Below are 12,598 nucleotides of genomic sequence, written 5' to 3' on the forward strand. Positions count from 1 at the left end.
TCAGAATTTAGGAAGTTGGTTGATTGGGCTGAGAAATTTTCAGCATTAATTGGAATAATGCAAAATCGATCCATTTTACCACCATGCTAAAAGTAGCCCTAGTTCATGGGAAAGACCCGCGCTGAGGATTGTGCACTGCTTAATAAAAAGGCTCCTAAATTCCTTACAGGACCCTTCAGGCCCCTTATCATATGCTACCAGTGTGCTTCATTTATTTATTTTTTAATCTCGGACATCAGGCTTTGATTCTGTTCTCTGACCTCTCTACCATGCTGGCTGTTCGCCATCATGGTTCTGTGCCTTTAAGAATGCGCACAGCGCCACTCTTAATCTGGAGCTGCCGCAGCCCCTTTAAAAAAAATCATTCAGTTGCTGGAAATACATAGGCCACACTCTTTCTTCTATGGTTTTCAACACTCTGTGCAGGCTCCACATATCTGAAAGTGCAGCAGAATACTTCCCAGCCTAACGTCCCTACATCTAGATGCTAGCAATGTCACCCTTAGTGCTGACACGCAGTATAGTTGTCCCAGAGGCCAAATCTTCCACTGATTCTGAGCCTGATGCCCAAATCCCCACAGCTGACAATTTGGTATTTATTTACGCTCCTCAAATAAAGTACAAGGGGTGCCAGATTCTTCCTATACTGAAATGTCTAAGATTCCCACAGCAAATAACTGCAGAAAAAATTTTGCCTTGCAAATGAGTAGAGGAGATATCCGAGGGTATTTCTTTTCATCATCTGACAGTGCACTTTAAAACGTAGCCAATCAGCAGCTAATTGTGGGAGCCCAAAACAGGTTTTTTCCAGTAAGAATTCTGTTTGGACTGGTGCAGACATGAACAGTGTTCAGTTAACCCATCATTCATGTCTTGTCTGCTTACATTTATGTGTGTGTGGGATTCTGCTCCGTGCCTTGGTTTTGGCCCCAGGGTTCTTGTTTGTGGTGCACTGAGGCTGGTAGGGAGGTTGACAGCTGCACCTGCTGAAAGGGGCAGAATTTCACTGACCTGATTGCCTCCCAGTGATTAATCACAGATCAAGCCATTGAAACACAAATCATAACTATTTTGAATGTGAATTTATGCTTCTTATCACCTCATCTGTTTAAGGGCACATGAAGTCTGCAAAAGAAGGGAGAATATCAGGGACAGGGTTAGAGAAAGGAGGACGGATCGAGACAACGGAAATAAAACCTAGATGTCTCAATCTATCCTCCTTTTTTCTGGAGCCATACGCTAACCCTAACCAGGGAAAGCCCCGGTACCAGTGTTTTTCTTCTTCCTTGGTAATTTATTGCCACTAATGCAAGAATCCATTCAGAGGATAATAACAAAAGCCTCATTCCTTCTGCCTTTTCTGAGCACAAAGAAGCTATTGATAAAAAATGATATTCAGGTCCACAGAGAGGCAGCATAATGTCTTACTTTTGTTTATCAGAAATGAACAAAACAGGGGGCATTGCCAGCAAACCTTTACAGAAGATCTTTACAAATGGTTCTAATTTTAGAATCTGGTTTGTCACTCATTGATTGTATTGTCATTAGAATGTGAAATTACTCTAGTGTAAATACTCCTCTGGCCTGCTTTTTTATTTTTCTAATAAGAACACTCCGCTGAGGCAGACCAGAGGTCCATCTCGCCCAGCGGTCCGCTCCCATGGTGGCCCATCAGGCCCATTGCCTGAGCAGTGGTCCCAGACTATCCCTAAAACTACCTCTACTCCTATCTGTACCCCTCAATTCCTTTATCCTCTAGGAACCTATCCAAACCTTCTTTGAAGCCTTGTAACGTGCTCCAGCCTATCACAGCCTCCGGAAGCGCATTCCATGTATCCACCACCCTCTGGGTGAAAAAGAACTTTCTGGCATTTGTTCTAAACCTGTCCCCTTTTAATTTCTCCGAGTGCCCCCTTGTACTTGTGGTTCCCCATAATCTGAAAAATCTGTCCCTGTCTACCCTTTCTATACCCTTCAGGATCTTGAAGGTTTCTATCATGTCTCCTCTAAGTCTCCGCTTTTCCAGGGAGAACAGCCCCAGCTCTTTCAGTCTGTCAGTATATGAGAGGTTTTCCATACCCTTTATCAGTTTAGTTGCTCTTCTCTGGACTCCCTCAAGTACCGCCATGTCCTTCTTGAGGTACGGCGACCAGGCCTGGACACAGTATTCCAGATGCGGGCACACCATTGCACGATACAGTGGCAGGATGACCTCCTTCGTCCTGGTCGTGATACCCTTCTTAATGATACCCAACATTTTGTTTGCTTTTCTTGAGGCTGTGGCGCACTGTGCCGACGCCTTCAGTGTTGTGTCTACCATCACTCCCAGGTCTCTTTCAAGGTTACTTATCCCTAGCAGTGATCCCCCCATTTTGTAGCTGAACATCGGGTTCTTTTTCCCTACATGCATGACCTTGCATTTCTCTACATTAAAGCTCATTTGCCACTTTTTGGCCCATTCTTCTAGTGTCGTTAGGTCCCTTTGCAGATCTTCACAGTCTTCCATGGTTTCTACCCTGCAGTAGAGTTTGGTGTCATCCGCAAATTTAATAACTTTGCAGTTTGTTCCCACCTCCAGGTCATTAATAAATATATTGAACAGGAGCGGTCCCAGCACCGACCCCTGCGGAACTCCACTCGTAACCCATTGCCAGTCTGAGTAATGGCCCTTTACTCCAACCCTCTGTTTCCTGCCTGCCAGCCAGTTTTTGATCCATCGGTGGACCTCCCCTTGCACTCCGTGTTTCCACAGCTTTTTAAGCAGCCTTTCATGCGGTACCTTGTCGAAGGCTTTTTGAAAGTCAAGGTAAATGATGTCGATGGATTCCCCTTTATCCACCTGGCTGTTTACCCCCTCAAAGAAGTACAATAAGTTTGTGAGGCATGACCTACCCTTGCAGAAGCCGTGCTGACTCGACTTTAGCTGTCCATTGTTTTCTATGTGTTCACAGATGCTGTCCTTAATCAGTGCTTCCATCATCTTTCCCGGGACCGAGGTCAAGCTCACCAGCCTGTAATTCCCCGGGTCCCCCCTTGAACCCTTCTTGAAGATGGGCGTGACATTTGCAATTTTCCAGTCCTCCGGGATCTCTCCAGTTTTCAAAGATAGGTTACATATTTGGCGAAGTGGCTCTGCTATTTCGTTCTTTAGTTCCTTGAGTACCCTTGGGTGAATGCCGTCCGGACCTGGCGATTTGTCGCTCTTTAGTCTGTCTATATGCCTGAGGACATCCTCTTGGCTTACCTCTAGTTGGACCAGCTTTTCATCCCGATCCCCATTTACGATGTCCTCCGGTTCATGGAATATTGGATGTGTCCTCCCTCGTGAAGACTGACGTGAAGAACTTATTCAACCTGTCAGCTATCTCTTTTCCTCCTTTACCACTCCCTTTTTGTCTCCATCATCCAATGGCCCCACTTCCTCCCTTGCCGGTTGCTTCCCCTTCACATATCTGAAGAACTAATTGGAATGGATGAATCGAAACCTTTTTGTTCAGTTGTTGTTCAATCACTCATTTGGTTCAGTGTAGGATTTCAAATTATTTCGCCAGGGTTCCTCAGCTTTCTGGTTCTCACCTTGGGTTCTGGGTTTGAGTTGATGGTTGCTACCGATCTCCCTTCCTCTAACATCCATAGTGTTAAGCCCTGAAGGGGGACCTGTCTGTGGTCGTAGTCTGCTCACCACTCCTGTGTTTTCCTACAGAGAACTGTCACCGTTTAAAACTTACTGGCAGGCAACTTCCACAGACGCAACAGCAATCCAAGGTATCAAAAGTAGGAAGATTGGAGTGGAATGTAAACATTCCTCTATTTTGTTCTCCCAAACACAGCTTCTGGGACAGTAGGATTGTAACACATAAAATTATAAATAAAGAACCCAAGGCAATAAGGCTAAAAGGTTGGGTATGTATTTATTTATTGCCATGTAATAACTGGGAGATTGAGTGTCAAAATGGCAGATGACATTTAGGGCCTCTTTTACGAAGCCACCCTAGAGGCTGTGATGTATTAAAGGCCCTGAAACCCATAGAAATTTAAAGGGCTTCGGGGCCGTTGCCGTGCGGCTTTGTAAAAGAGGCAGTTAATGTGAGCAAGGGCAAAGTGATGCATGTGGAAAAGAGGAACCCAAACTATAGCTATAGCAGAGTTCCACATTAGGAGTCATGGCCCAGGAAAAGGATCTAGGTGTCGTTGTTGAGGATATGTTAAAACCCTCAGCTCAATGTGCGGTGATGGATAAGAAAGCAAAAGAATGATAGGAATTATCAGGACAGGAATAGAAAATAAAGATGAAAATGTTATAATGCCCTTATATTGCTCTATGGTATTGCCGCACCTCAAATACTGTGTGCATTTCTGGTCACTTTATCTCAAAAAAGATGTAGTGAAATTAGAAAATGTACAGAGAAGGGCAATGAAAATGATAAAAGGGATGGGATGACTTCCCTATGAGGAAAGGCTATAGTGGCTAGGGCTTTTCAGGTTGGAGAAGAGATGACTCAGGGGGATATGTTAGAGGTCTATAAAATACTGAATGGAGTGGAATGGGTAGATGTGAATCACTTGTTTACTCTTTCCAAAAATACTAGGACTAGGGGGCATGTGATGAAGCTACTAAGTAGTAGATTTAAAACAAACTGGAGAAAATGCTTCTTCATACATCTTGTAACTAAACTTTGGAATTCATTACCGGAGAATGTGGTGAAATCAGTTAGCTTAGCAGGGTTTAAAAAGGAGAAGTCCATAGGCCATTATTGAGATGGCTTGAGGGAAATCCACTGCTTATTTCTAAAATAAGCAGCATAAAATCTGTTTTATTACTTGAGATCTAGCTAGGTACTTGGGACCTGGGTTGGACACTGTTGGAAACAAGATACTGGGCTTGATGGACCTTCGGTCTGTCCCAGTATGGCAATTCTTATGTTCTTATGCCTTTATGAAGAGATTCATCCAGGGCAGTATGCAGCAAGTTTAGCTTAACATAAAATTTACAATTTTGTTAACAGCATAACAATAGTAACATGACCAGCTATAAGCATAAATACAATCAATGAAGTAAATTTGGAAATGGCAAATTAAAACCTATTAATATACAGTTAAACAAGATTTGAGAAACTAAGTTACAGGGTATGTAGCAAGATGTCCAGATTTTACCACTGGGGTTCAATCAGGATTCTAAGTGTTATCACAATATTCAGGATCTCCTAAAGTACTTAGGTGCTCAAACTTTTGTTAGGTTAAGCAATGTTATCCCAGAGATCACTCAGTATTTGAAGGCTGGGAGGTATGGCAGTCATTTCTCCTCAGAAAGGGCAAAACAGCATGAAGAACAGTGGAATGAAGATCCCAGGCACCAAGAAAGATAGAAAGTAAGCAGAGGAGAAAGACTATCACCTATGGACAGATTGACAGCATGATGGCTTGGATCAGAAAGATGCTCACTTGGACCTTTTGTAAGCGATGATAAGAAGAGGCATCGATGTTAGGGAATGGAGAAAGATACAATAGAAGTTTTAGACTAGGATTCTCTGCAGTAACAGCATAAAAACCGGTTCTCCAGTGTAAGAGCTGAAGATGTTTCATATGATTTTATGAAGCTTCTTGATACAACACTTTAGAAACATAGAAAGATGACGGCAGAAAAGGGCTACAGCCCATCAAGTCTGCCCACTCTATTGACCCACCCCATTAAGTCTGAATGCTAATGACCTAGTTCCTTAACTCGACCCTCGTAGGGATCCCACGTGGATGTCCCATTTAGTCTTAAAGTCGAGCACGCTGGTGGCCTTTATCACCTGCACCGGAAGTCTGTTCCAGTGATCTACCACCCTTTCTGTGAAGAAATACTTCCGGGTGTCACCACTAAATTTCCCTCCTCTGAGTTTGAGCGGGTGCCCTCTTGTGACCGAGGGTCCCCTGGGAAAGAATATATCGTTTTCCACCTCGACACGACACGTGACGTACTTAAATGTCTCAATCATGTCACCCCTTTCCCTGCGCTCCTCTAGGGTATAGAGCTGCAATTTGCCCAGTCTTTCTTCGTATGAGAGACCTTTGAGCCCCGCGACCATCCTAGTGGCCATCCGCTGGACCGACTCAGCTCGAAGCACATCTTTCCGGTAATGTGGCCTCCAGAATTGCACACAGTATTCCAGATGGGGTCTCACCATGGTTCTGTAGAGTGGCATTATGACTTCAGGTTTACGGCTGACGAAGCTTCTATTGATACATCCCATCATTTGCCTTGCCTTTGATGAGGCCTTCTCTACTTGTTTGGCAGCCTTCATGTCTGCACTGATGATTACCCCCAAGTCCCGTTCCTCTGAAGTCCTAGCTAGCGTTTCTCCATTCAAGAAGTATGTTCTGCATGGATTTCCGCTGCGGAGATGCATGACCTTACATTTTTTAGCGTTGAAGCCTAGCTGCCATGTCGAGGACCAGTTTTCCAACGTGATCAGATCTTGTGTCATACTATCCTAGAGGTTGCTTTCACTTACTATGTTACACAGTTTGGCATCGTCGGCGAACAGTGCTACTTTACCCTGAAGCCCCCGGGTCAAGTCCCCTATGAATATGTTGAAAAGGGATGGTCCCAGAACTGAGCCCTGCGACACTCCGCTAGTCACCTCCGATGTCTCAGAGAGGGTGCCGTTGACCACCACCCTCTGAAGTCTTCCACTCAGCCAATTACTGGCCCATGCAGTTAGTTTCTCACCCAAACCCAGCGATTTCATCTTGTTTAATAGTCTACAGTGTGGGACACTGTCGAAAGCTTTACTGAAATCCAAGTACACTATGTCCAGAGACTCTCCCGAGTCTAGCTTTCCTGTCACCCAATCGAAGAAGCTTATAAGATTGGATTGGCATGACCTGCCTCTGGTGAATCCATGTTGACAGGGATCCCTTAGATTCCCTTCATCCATTATCGTGTCTAATTTACCTTTAAGTAGAGTTTCCATGAGTTTACACACTATTGATGTGAGACTCACTGGTCTATAATTTGCAGCCTCTGCTCTGCAACCCTTTTTCTGCAGAGGAACGACGTTGGCTGTTTTCCAGTCCAGGGGGACTCTCCCCGTACTTAGGGAGAGATAGAAGAGCATGGCTAACGGTTCCGCCAGAACATCGCACAGCCCTCTGAGCACTCTTGGGTGCAAATTGTCCGGTCCCATGGCTTTGTTCACCTTGAGTCTTGAAAGTTCTGTGTAAACATCAGCTGGTGTGAACTCAAAATTCAGAAATGGGTCTTCCTTGCTTTCTTTTGCTTCCAGCCGTGGCCTGTGCCCTGGTGCCTCGCAGGTAAAGACTGAGCAGAAGTAATCGTTCAGTAGTTTGGCTTTTTCAGAATCTGTTTCCACATAATTCCTGTCTGGCATTCTAAGGCGTACTATCCCGTCTGCGTTCTTTTTCCTGTCGCTAATGTACCTGAAGAAGGATTTGTCCCCTTTTTTAATGTTCTTTGCTAGAGTTTCTTCCATTCGAAGTTTGGCCTCCCTGACTGCTGTTTTGACCGCTGCAGACTTTGTCCTGTATTCAATGTTTGCTTCTTTTTCCCCCGTGCGTTTGTACAAGAGAAACGCTCTTTTCTTATCCTTGACGAGGTACGAGACCTCATCAGTGAACCATTGGGGTTTCTTTTTTCTTTGTTGTTTAGTTACTGATTTTATGTAGCGGATAGTTGCCTCATGAAGGGTCGATTTCAAGGTTGACCACATAACCTCCACATTATCCGTTACTTCTTGAAAGCGTCTGATGGACGAAGTCTCCCATGCGTGTGAAGTCAGTGCCCTGGAAATTGAGTACCCTTGTTTTTGTTTGTGATCTAGGGAAGCCTTTCCTAAGGTTGAACCATACCATGTTATGGTCACTGGTGGCTAGCGGTTCTCCCACCGAGATCTCTGAGACGCTTTCCCCGTTCGTAAGTACCAGGTCCAGGATGGCCTGGGCCCTAGTGGGTTCTAATACCAATTGTTTGAGCTGTACTCCCTTCATGGATGTTAATATCCTCCTGCTATCACAAGTAGTCGCTGAGAGTGTGTTCCAATCTACATCAGGCATGTTAAAGTCTCCTAACAGAACAACGTCTCCCCGTAAGGTGATATTCTCAATGTCTTCAATTAATTCAATGTCCTTGTGCTCCGATTGTCTTGGAGGTCTGTACACCACACCAAGATACAGGCATTTTTCTCCGCCTCTGGCCAGGTTTACCCAGATGGATTCCCCAGTATACTTGATATCCGTGATTCTGGTTGTCTTGATGTTTTCTTTGATGTAAAATGCTACCCCTCCTCCTAACTTACCCTCTCTGTCTTGGCGAAGCAGGTTGTATCCTGGTATAGTTATATCCCACCCATGAGAGTCTGTAAACCATGTCTCTGAAATTGCTACTACGTCTAGGTCTGCATTAACTATTTCTGTTTCCAGTTCTAGAAATTTATTCCCTAGGCTGTGTGCGTTAACATACATAGCTCTCCACTCTTTTTGTTTACTAAGCTCATGCAGAGAGCCACCCATTTGAGTTAAAGTGACTCCTAGCAATTCTTTTGCAGTAAGGGTACTTACCTTAGACTTAGAAGCGGAGTTTTGGTTCGCCACATCAGGATTGTTCTTACTGCTCTGGTGTAAAAGTGGGTACCCACCCCCAACTTACCTAGTTTAAAGCCTTTCGAAGTAGGTGGGCTAGTCGGTGTCCGAAGACGTTCTTACCTCTGTTGGTCAAGTGGAGTCCGTCTGGTCCCTGTAGTCCCTGTAGTGTCTCTCCGTGATTCAGGAATCCGAAGTTCATCTCCCGGCACCATCGTTGTAGCCACTCATTCGTCTTCAGGATACGTTCGTCCCTGTCCCTTCCTCTGCCCCTAACAGGAAGAATTGAAGAGAATACTACCTGTGCTCCTGTCTGCTTCAGCCTCTTTCCCAGAGCTCCGAAGTCTCTGGCTATGTCCTCCAGGGTGTTCTTGGCAGTGTCATTCGTTCCGACGTGGATGAGCAGCATGGGGAAGTGGTCCTGGGGCTTGAGAAGTCTATCAAGACAGGTGGTCACATCTCATATTCTGGCTCCAGGAAGGCAGCAGACTTCCCTCGACTGCATATCCGGTCTGCATATTGGTCCCTCGGTGCCCCTCAACATGGAGTCCCCAATGGCTATGACTCTACGCTTCTTTTGGGTGTGTCGATCCATTGTCCCCGGAGAAGCAGATATATGTTGTTCCTGGTCTTGCTCCACGTTGGTAGTCTCCTCCTGCAAGACCTGGAATCTGTTCTTCAGGTTCAGATGTGGAGTCGATGTGGAGCTGTCCTGGTGAGAGAAAGAGTAAGAAGGTGAAGAGTTTGTAAATGGGGGACGGGGTCTCCTACGTTTACCTGTGGATGAGGTCACCAACTGCCAGGAGTCAGTGTCTCCATCCATCTCCTGAACTCCAACAGTTGGTTTCTGTGGTGACGGCCCTGGCGTCACCATGGGAGATCCGTCACGGGCCCGTTCTGTGATTTGGGACAGTTCCTGCACTATCCCATCGATATAGGCCTCATCCTCTCTAATGCCTCTCAGACGCTTCACCTCCTCCCTGAGGCTCCTGAGTTCCTGCATGATGTCGTCATCCTGCTGGCTGACCTCCTCTGTCTGTGTGGAGGCCGTAATGTACTGCTGTGGGATGGTCTCGGTCTGCACGGAGACATCCTTTCCTGGTGCTATGTTCTCCTCCGTCTGTACGTAGGTTGAGGTCATCTCCCTGATCACCTCAGTGCAGGGGATGCCGACCTTGCTTGTAGGTTTCACACTCCTAGTCCGCCCTGCCATAACAACAAAAAGGGAGAGAGTAAATGTGAGAGTATAAGAGATGGTATGAGAGATAGTATGAGAGTATGAGAGATAGTATGAGAGAGTAAATATGTGAGAGAGAGATGGAATGAGAGATAGTATGAGAGTATGTGAGGTTAGGGCCTCTGAGGAGTAAAGTTGAAGAGTTAGGTGTTAGAGAGATCTGAGCAATAGGGTGTTTAGAATGAAGGATATGCCCTACGGTGTTCTGTTTGGCTCTTCTTAAGGCTCGGAGGGGTGGGCGGAGCTAACTCTTGCCGCAGCCCCTCACTGTCTCCTGCCTTCTCCCTCTGCCTCGCCCCCTTTTAAGGGGGAGCCCGGGTGCTGACTCTGCCCCTGATGCGGGGGGGTGGGCGGAGCTTCCTCTCACCGCTACCCCAGCTGAATTCCTGCCTGCCTGCCTCTGCCCGACTCCTTCGGCGGCTTCTCCTTCCTCCCCTCTGGTCCGCTGAACCTCTCCTGCAGCACGCGGTCCACTGCCCCTCACTGTCTCCTGCCTTCTCCCTCTGCCTCGCGGCTCTCCTCTGCCCTGGGTTCTCCTATCTCCCGACTCTCCCTGGCAGTGTTCACTCCTCGCTTCTCTCCTGCTGCCCTGCTCTCTCTGTAGTCAAGTTTCATAATCCCTAAACCTTGCACTATCTTTATTTATTACATTTATATTCTGCTCTATCAGTTTGTTTTTAGGCTGATTACAAGTAAAACATACACATTTTATTTATGCATCGCCTAAATCTAGGCAGTTTCCACATTATACGTGATAAAAATCACAATGTCAACAAAACACACAAACAGAATGTCTCTGCAATACCATGAACAATTAAACATAATTTCAGCTGTAGACTAAGGGCCATATTCTATAAACAGCACCTACATTGGGTGTCTCTAGGCACCCTAATTTCAGCTGCCTAGCAATGCCTAAGTTCGGGATCCGTGCCTTTGATTTTTTAATTGGCATGCTGGTTTTCAACCAATCAAAAAAATGAATTAAACAATTTGGCACTGAACTCTTAGGGTGCCTAGCGACACCTAAGTGGAGGTATTTCTAAGGACGCTTTACGACACCTATCAAACAGTAGGCGTAGTTATGGGCAGAGAATAGATGTGGTTGAGTTAGGTGTCGTTAAGCATCCAACATAGGCACCGCCAAATTAGGCGAATGAAAAGTTGCCCTAATGGACGCCTAGTGACACCTAAATTTGTTTATGCGCCACTAGGTGTGATTCTATAAAGGACACCTAGAGATTGATTGACAACCGTGCACAAATTCTTGTTACAAATATTTACCATTTCCATGGGAAGCTGGAAAAGTAATTAGCCCCTAGTCTACCCACTGAGAGGGTTGAAAAGTTCTTAGCCTAATCAAGAAGGGGATGACATGGAGTCATGAAACTTACAAGTTATTCCACATATTCACCCCCTAAGTTCAACAGTTTCTGAAACCCATACAAAAAATATTCTGTTGTCTGATCACTGAAATACTGCTCCGCTGCTGCAATCACCTCCGAACCTCTCAAAAATTGTCACCTTTTCAAACTCTTTTTAAGGTTTGGAAACAGAAAATAGTCATATGAAACAAGATCTGGTGAGTAGGGTAGATGGTCTATGCACTAAAACCCCAACTGCGTCAAAATATCCATCATTTTGCCAACCTCCTTTGCTTTCCTCTCCTTTTTTCTTTCAGTGCCTCATTTAATCAGCACAGTAAGTTACAGTAGTATTCTGCATTAACTGTTTGGCCCCTTGGACGATAGTCAGTCATTACAACACCTTCCTGATCCCAAAACACTGGCCATGACCTTTCCTACTGACTTTTGGGTCTTGAATTTCCTTGGCCTTGGAGAACCTGAGTGCTGCCATCGCATGGACTGTTGTTTTGTCTCAGGATTATAGTGATGCAACCATGTTTCATCAACAGTAACTAGTTGTTCCAAAAGGTTGGCACCAGCTCGCTAAAAATGCTGCAAAATCGACTTGAAAGTGTCCACTCAACATTATTTTTCATCAGCATTCAAACATTTGGGCACCCACTTGGCTGCCAACACATTCCCTGGATATTTGTAATGTCTCAGCAATTGTTTTAGCTGATATTCGTTGATTTGCCAAAATCAGGTCTTGGACATGGTTAACAATTTCAGGAGTTGATACTGTTTGAGGCCTCCCAGACCCTGCTGCATCTTTGTTCTCAAAATCTCCATGCTTTAAGTTTGCACTGTGGAGCATGAAGGGCATTTGTCACTCAATTTTTCATGGATTTTCTTTGGAGTTTTCTTCTGCAGGAATAGGAATTACACACTTGAAAGGAATTCTGACGGCTTGGAATTACACACTTGAAAATTCCAGACATGGTCTGAAACAATGTCCAAATAATAGCATTATATTTCTGCAAATTAGCAATTTGTGAAATAAAATAACACTCTTTTCAGCTACAGTGGTAAAATAATGCTTAGAATTTAGGAAGTTGGTTGGGATGAGAACTTTTCAGCAGGCTCAGAGTCAGGAAAACTAGAGTTCAAATCCCATTGATGCTACTTGTGATGTTAGAAAAGTAATTTCACTCTATCATCTTGGGTAAAACTCTGAATTGTTAGTACTTTGAATAGTTAGTACTACCTGGATATGACTTGTCTTGTACTATTGGTGAAAAGCCACAAGCTAATTATAAATAATTGTAAAATCGGTATTGGACTCAGACTTTTTTCCCCCATCATATTGAAACTGTGTATTTTACATTAAAAGTAAAGATGTTTCCAAATGTAATATTTAGAATATGAGGAAGAGATT

The 12,598-nt window shown here is 44.8% G+C and overlaps 1 protein-coding gene across 1 annotated transcript in view; it reads right to left on the bottom strand.

Moving 5' to 3' along the window:
- Positions 1-1,108: 1,108 nt before the first annotated feature.
- The window catches only part of LOC117351839, a 42,640-nt gene continuing 31,150 nt past the window's right edge, over positions 1,109-12,598 (bottom strand). Inside the window, exons 2-3 of the mRNA XM_033927685.1 lie at positions 9,154-9,789; positions 1,109-1,125 (exon numbers count right to left, since the gene is read on the bottom strand). Coding sequence (XP_033783576.1) covers positions 1,109-1,125; positions 9,154-9,789 — 653 coding nt within the window. The remainder of the gene's footprint in view (positions 1,126-9,153; positions 9,790-12,598) is intronic.

This window comes from Geotrypetes seraphini, chromosome 18 (assembly GCF_902459505.1).
Source record: "Geotrypetes seraphini chromosome 18, aGeoSer1.1, whole genome shotgun sequence".
Classification (NCBI taxonomy): domain Eukaryota; kingdom Metazoa; phylum Chordata; class Amphibia; order Gymnophiona; family Dermophiidae; genus Geotrypetes; species Geotrypetes seraphini.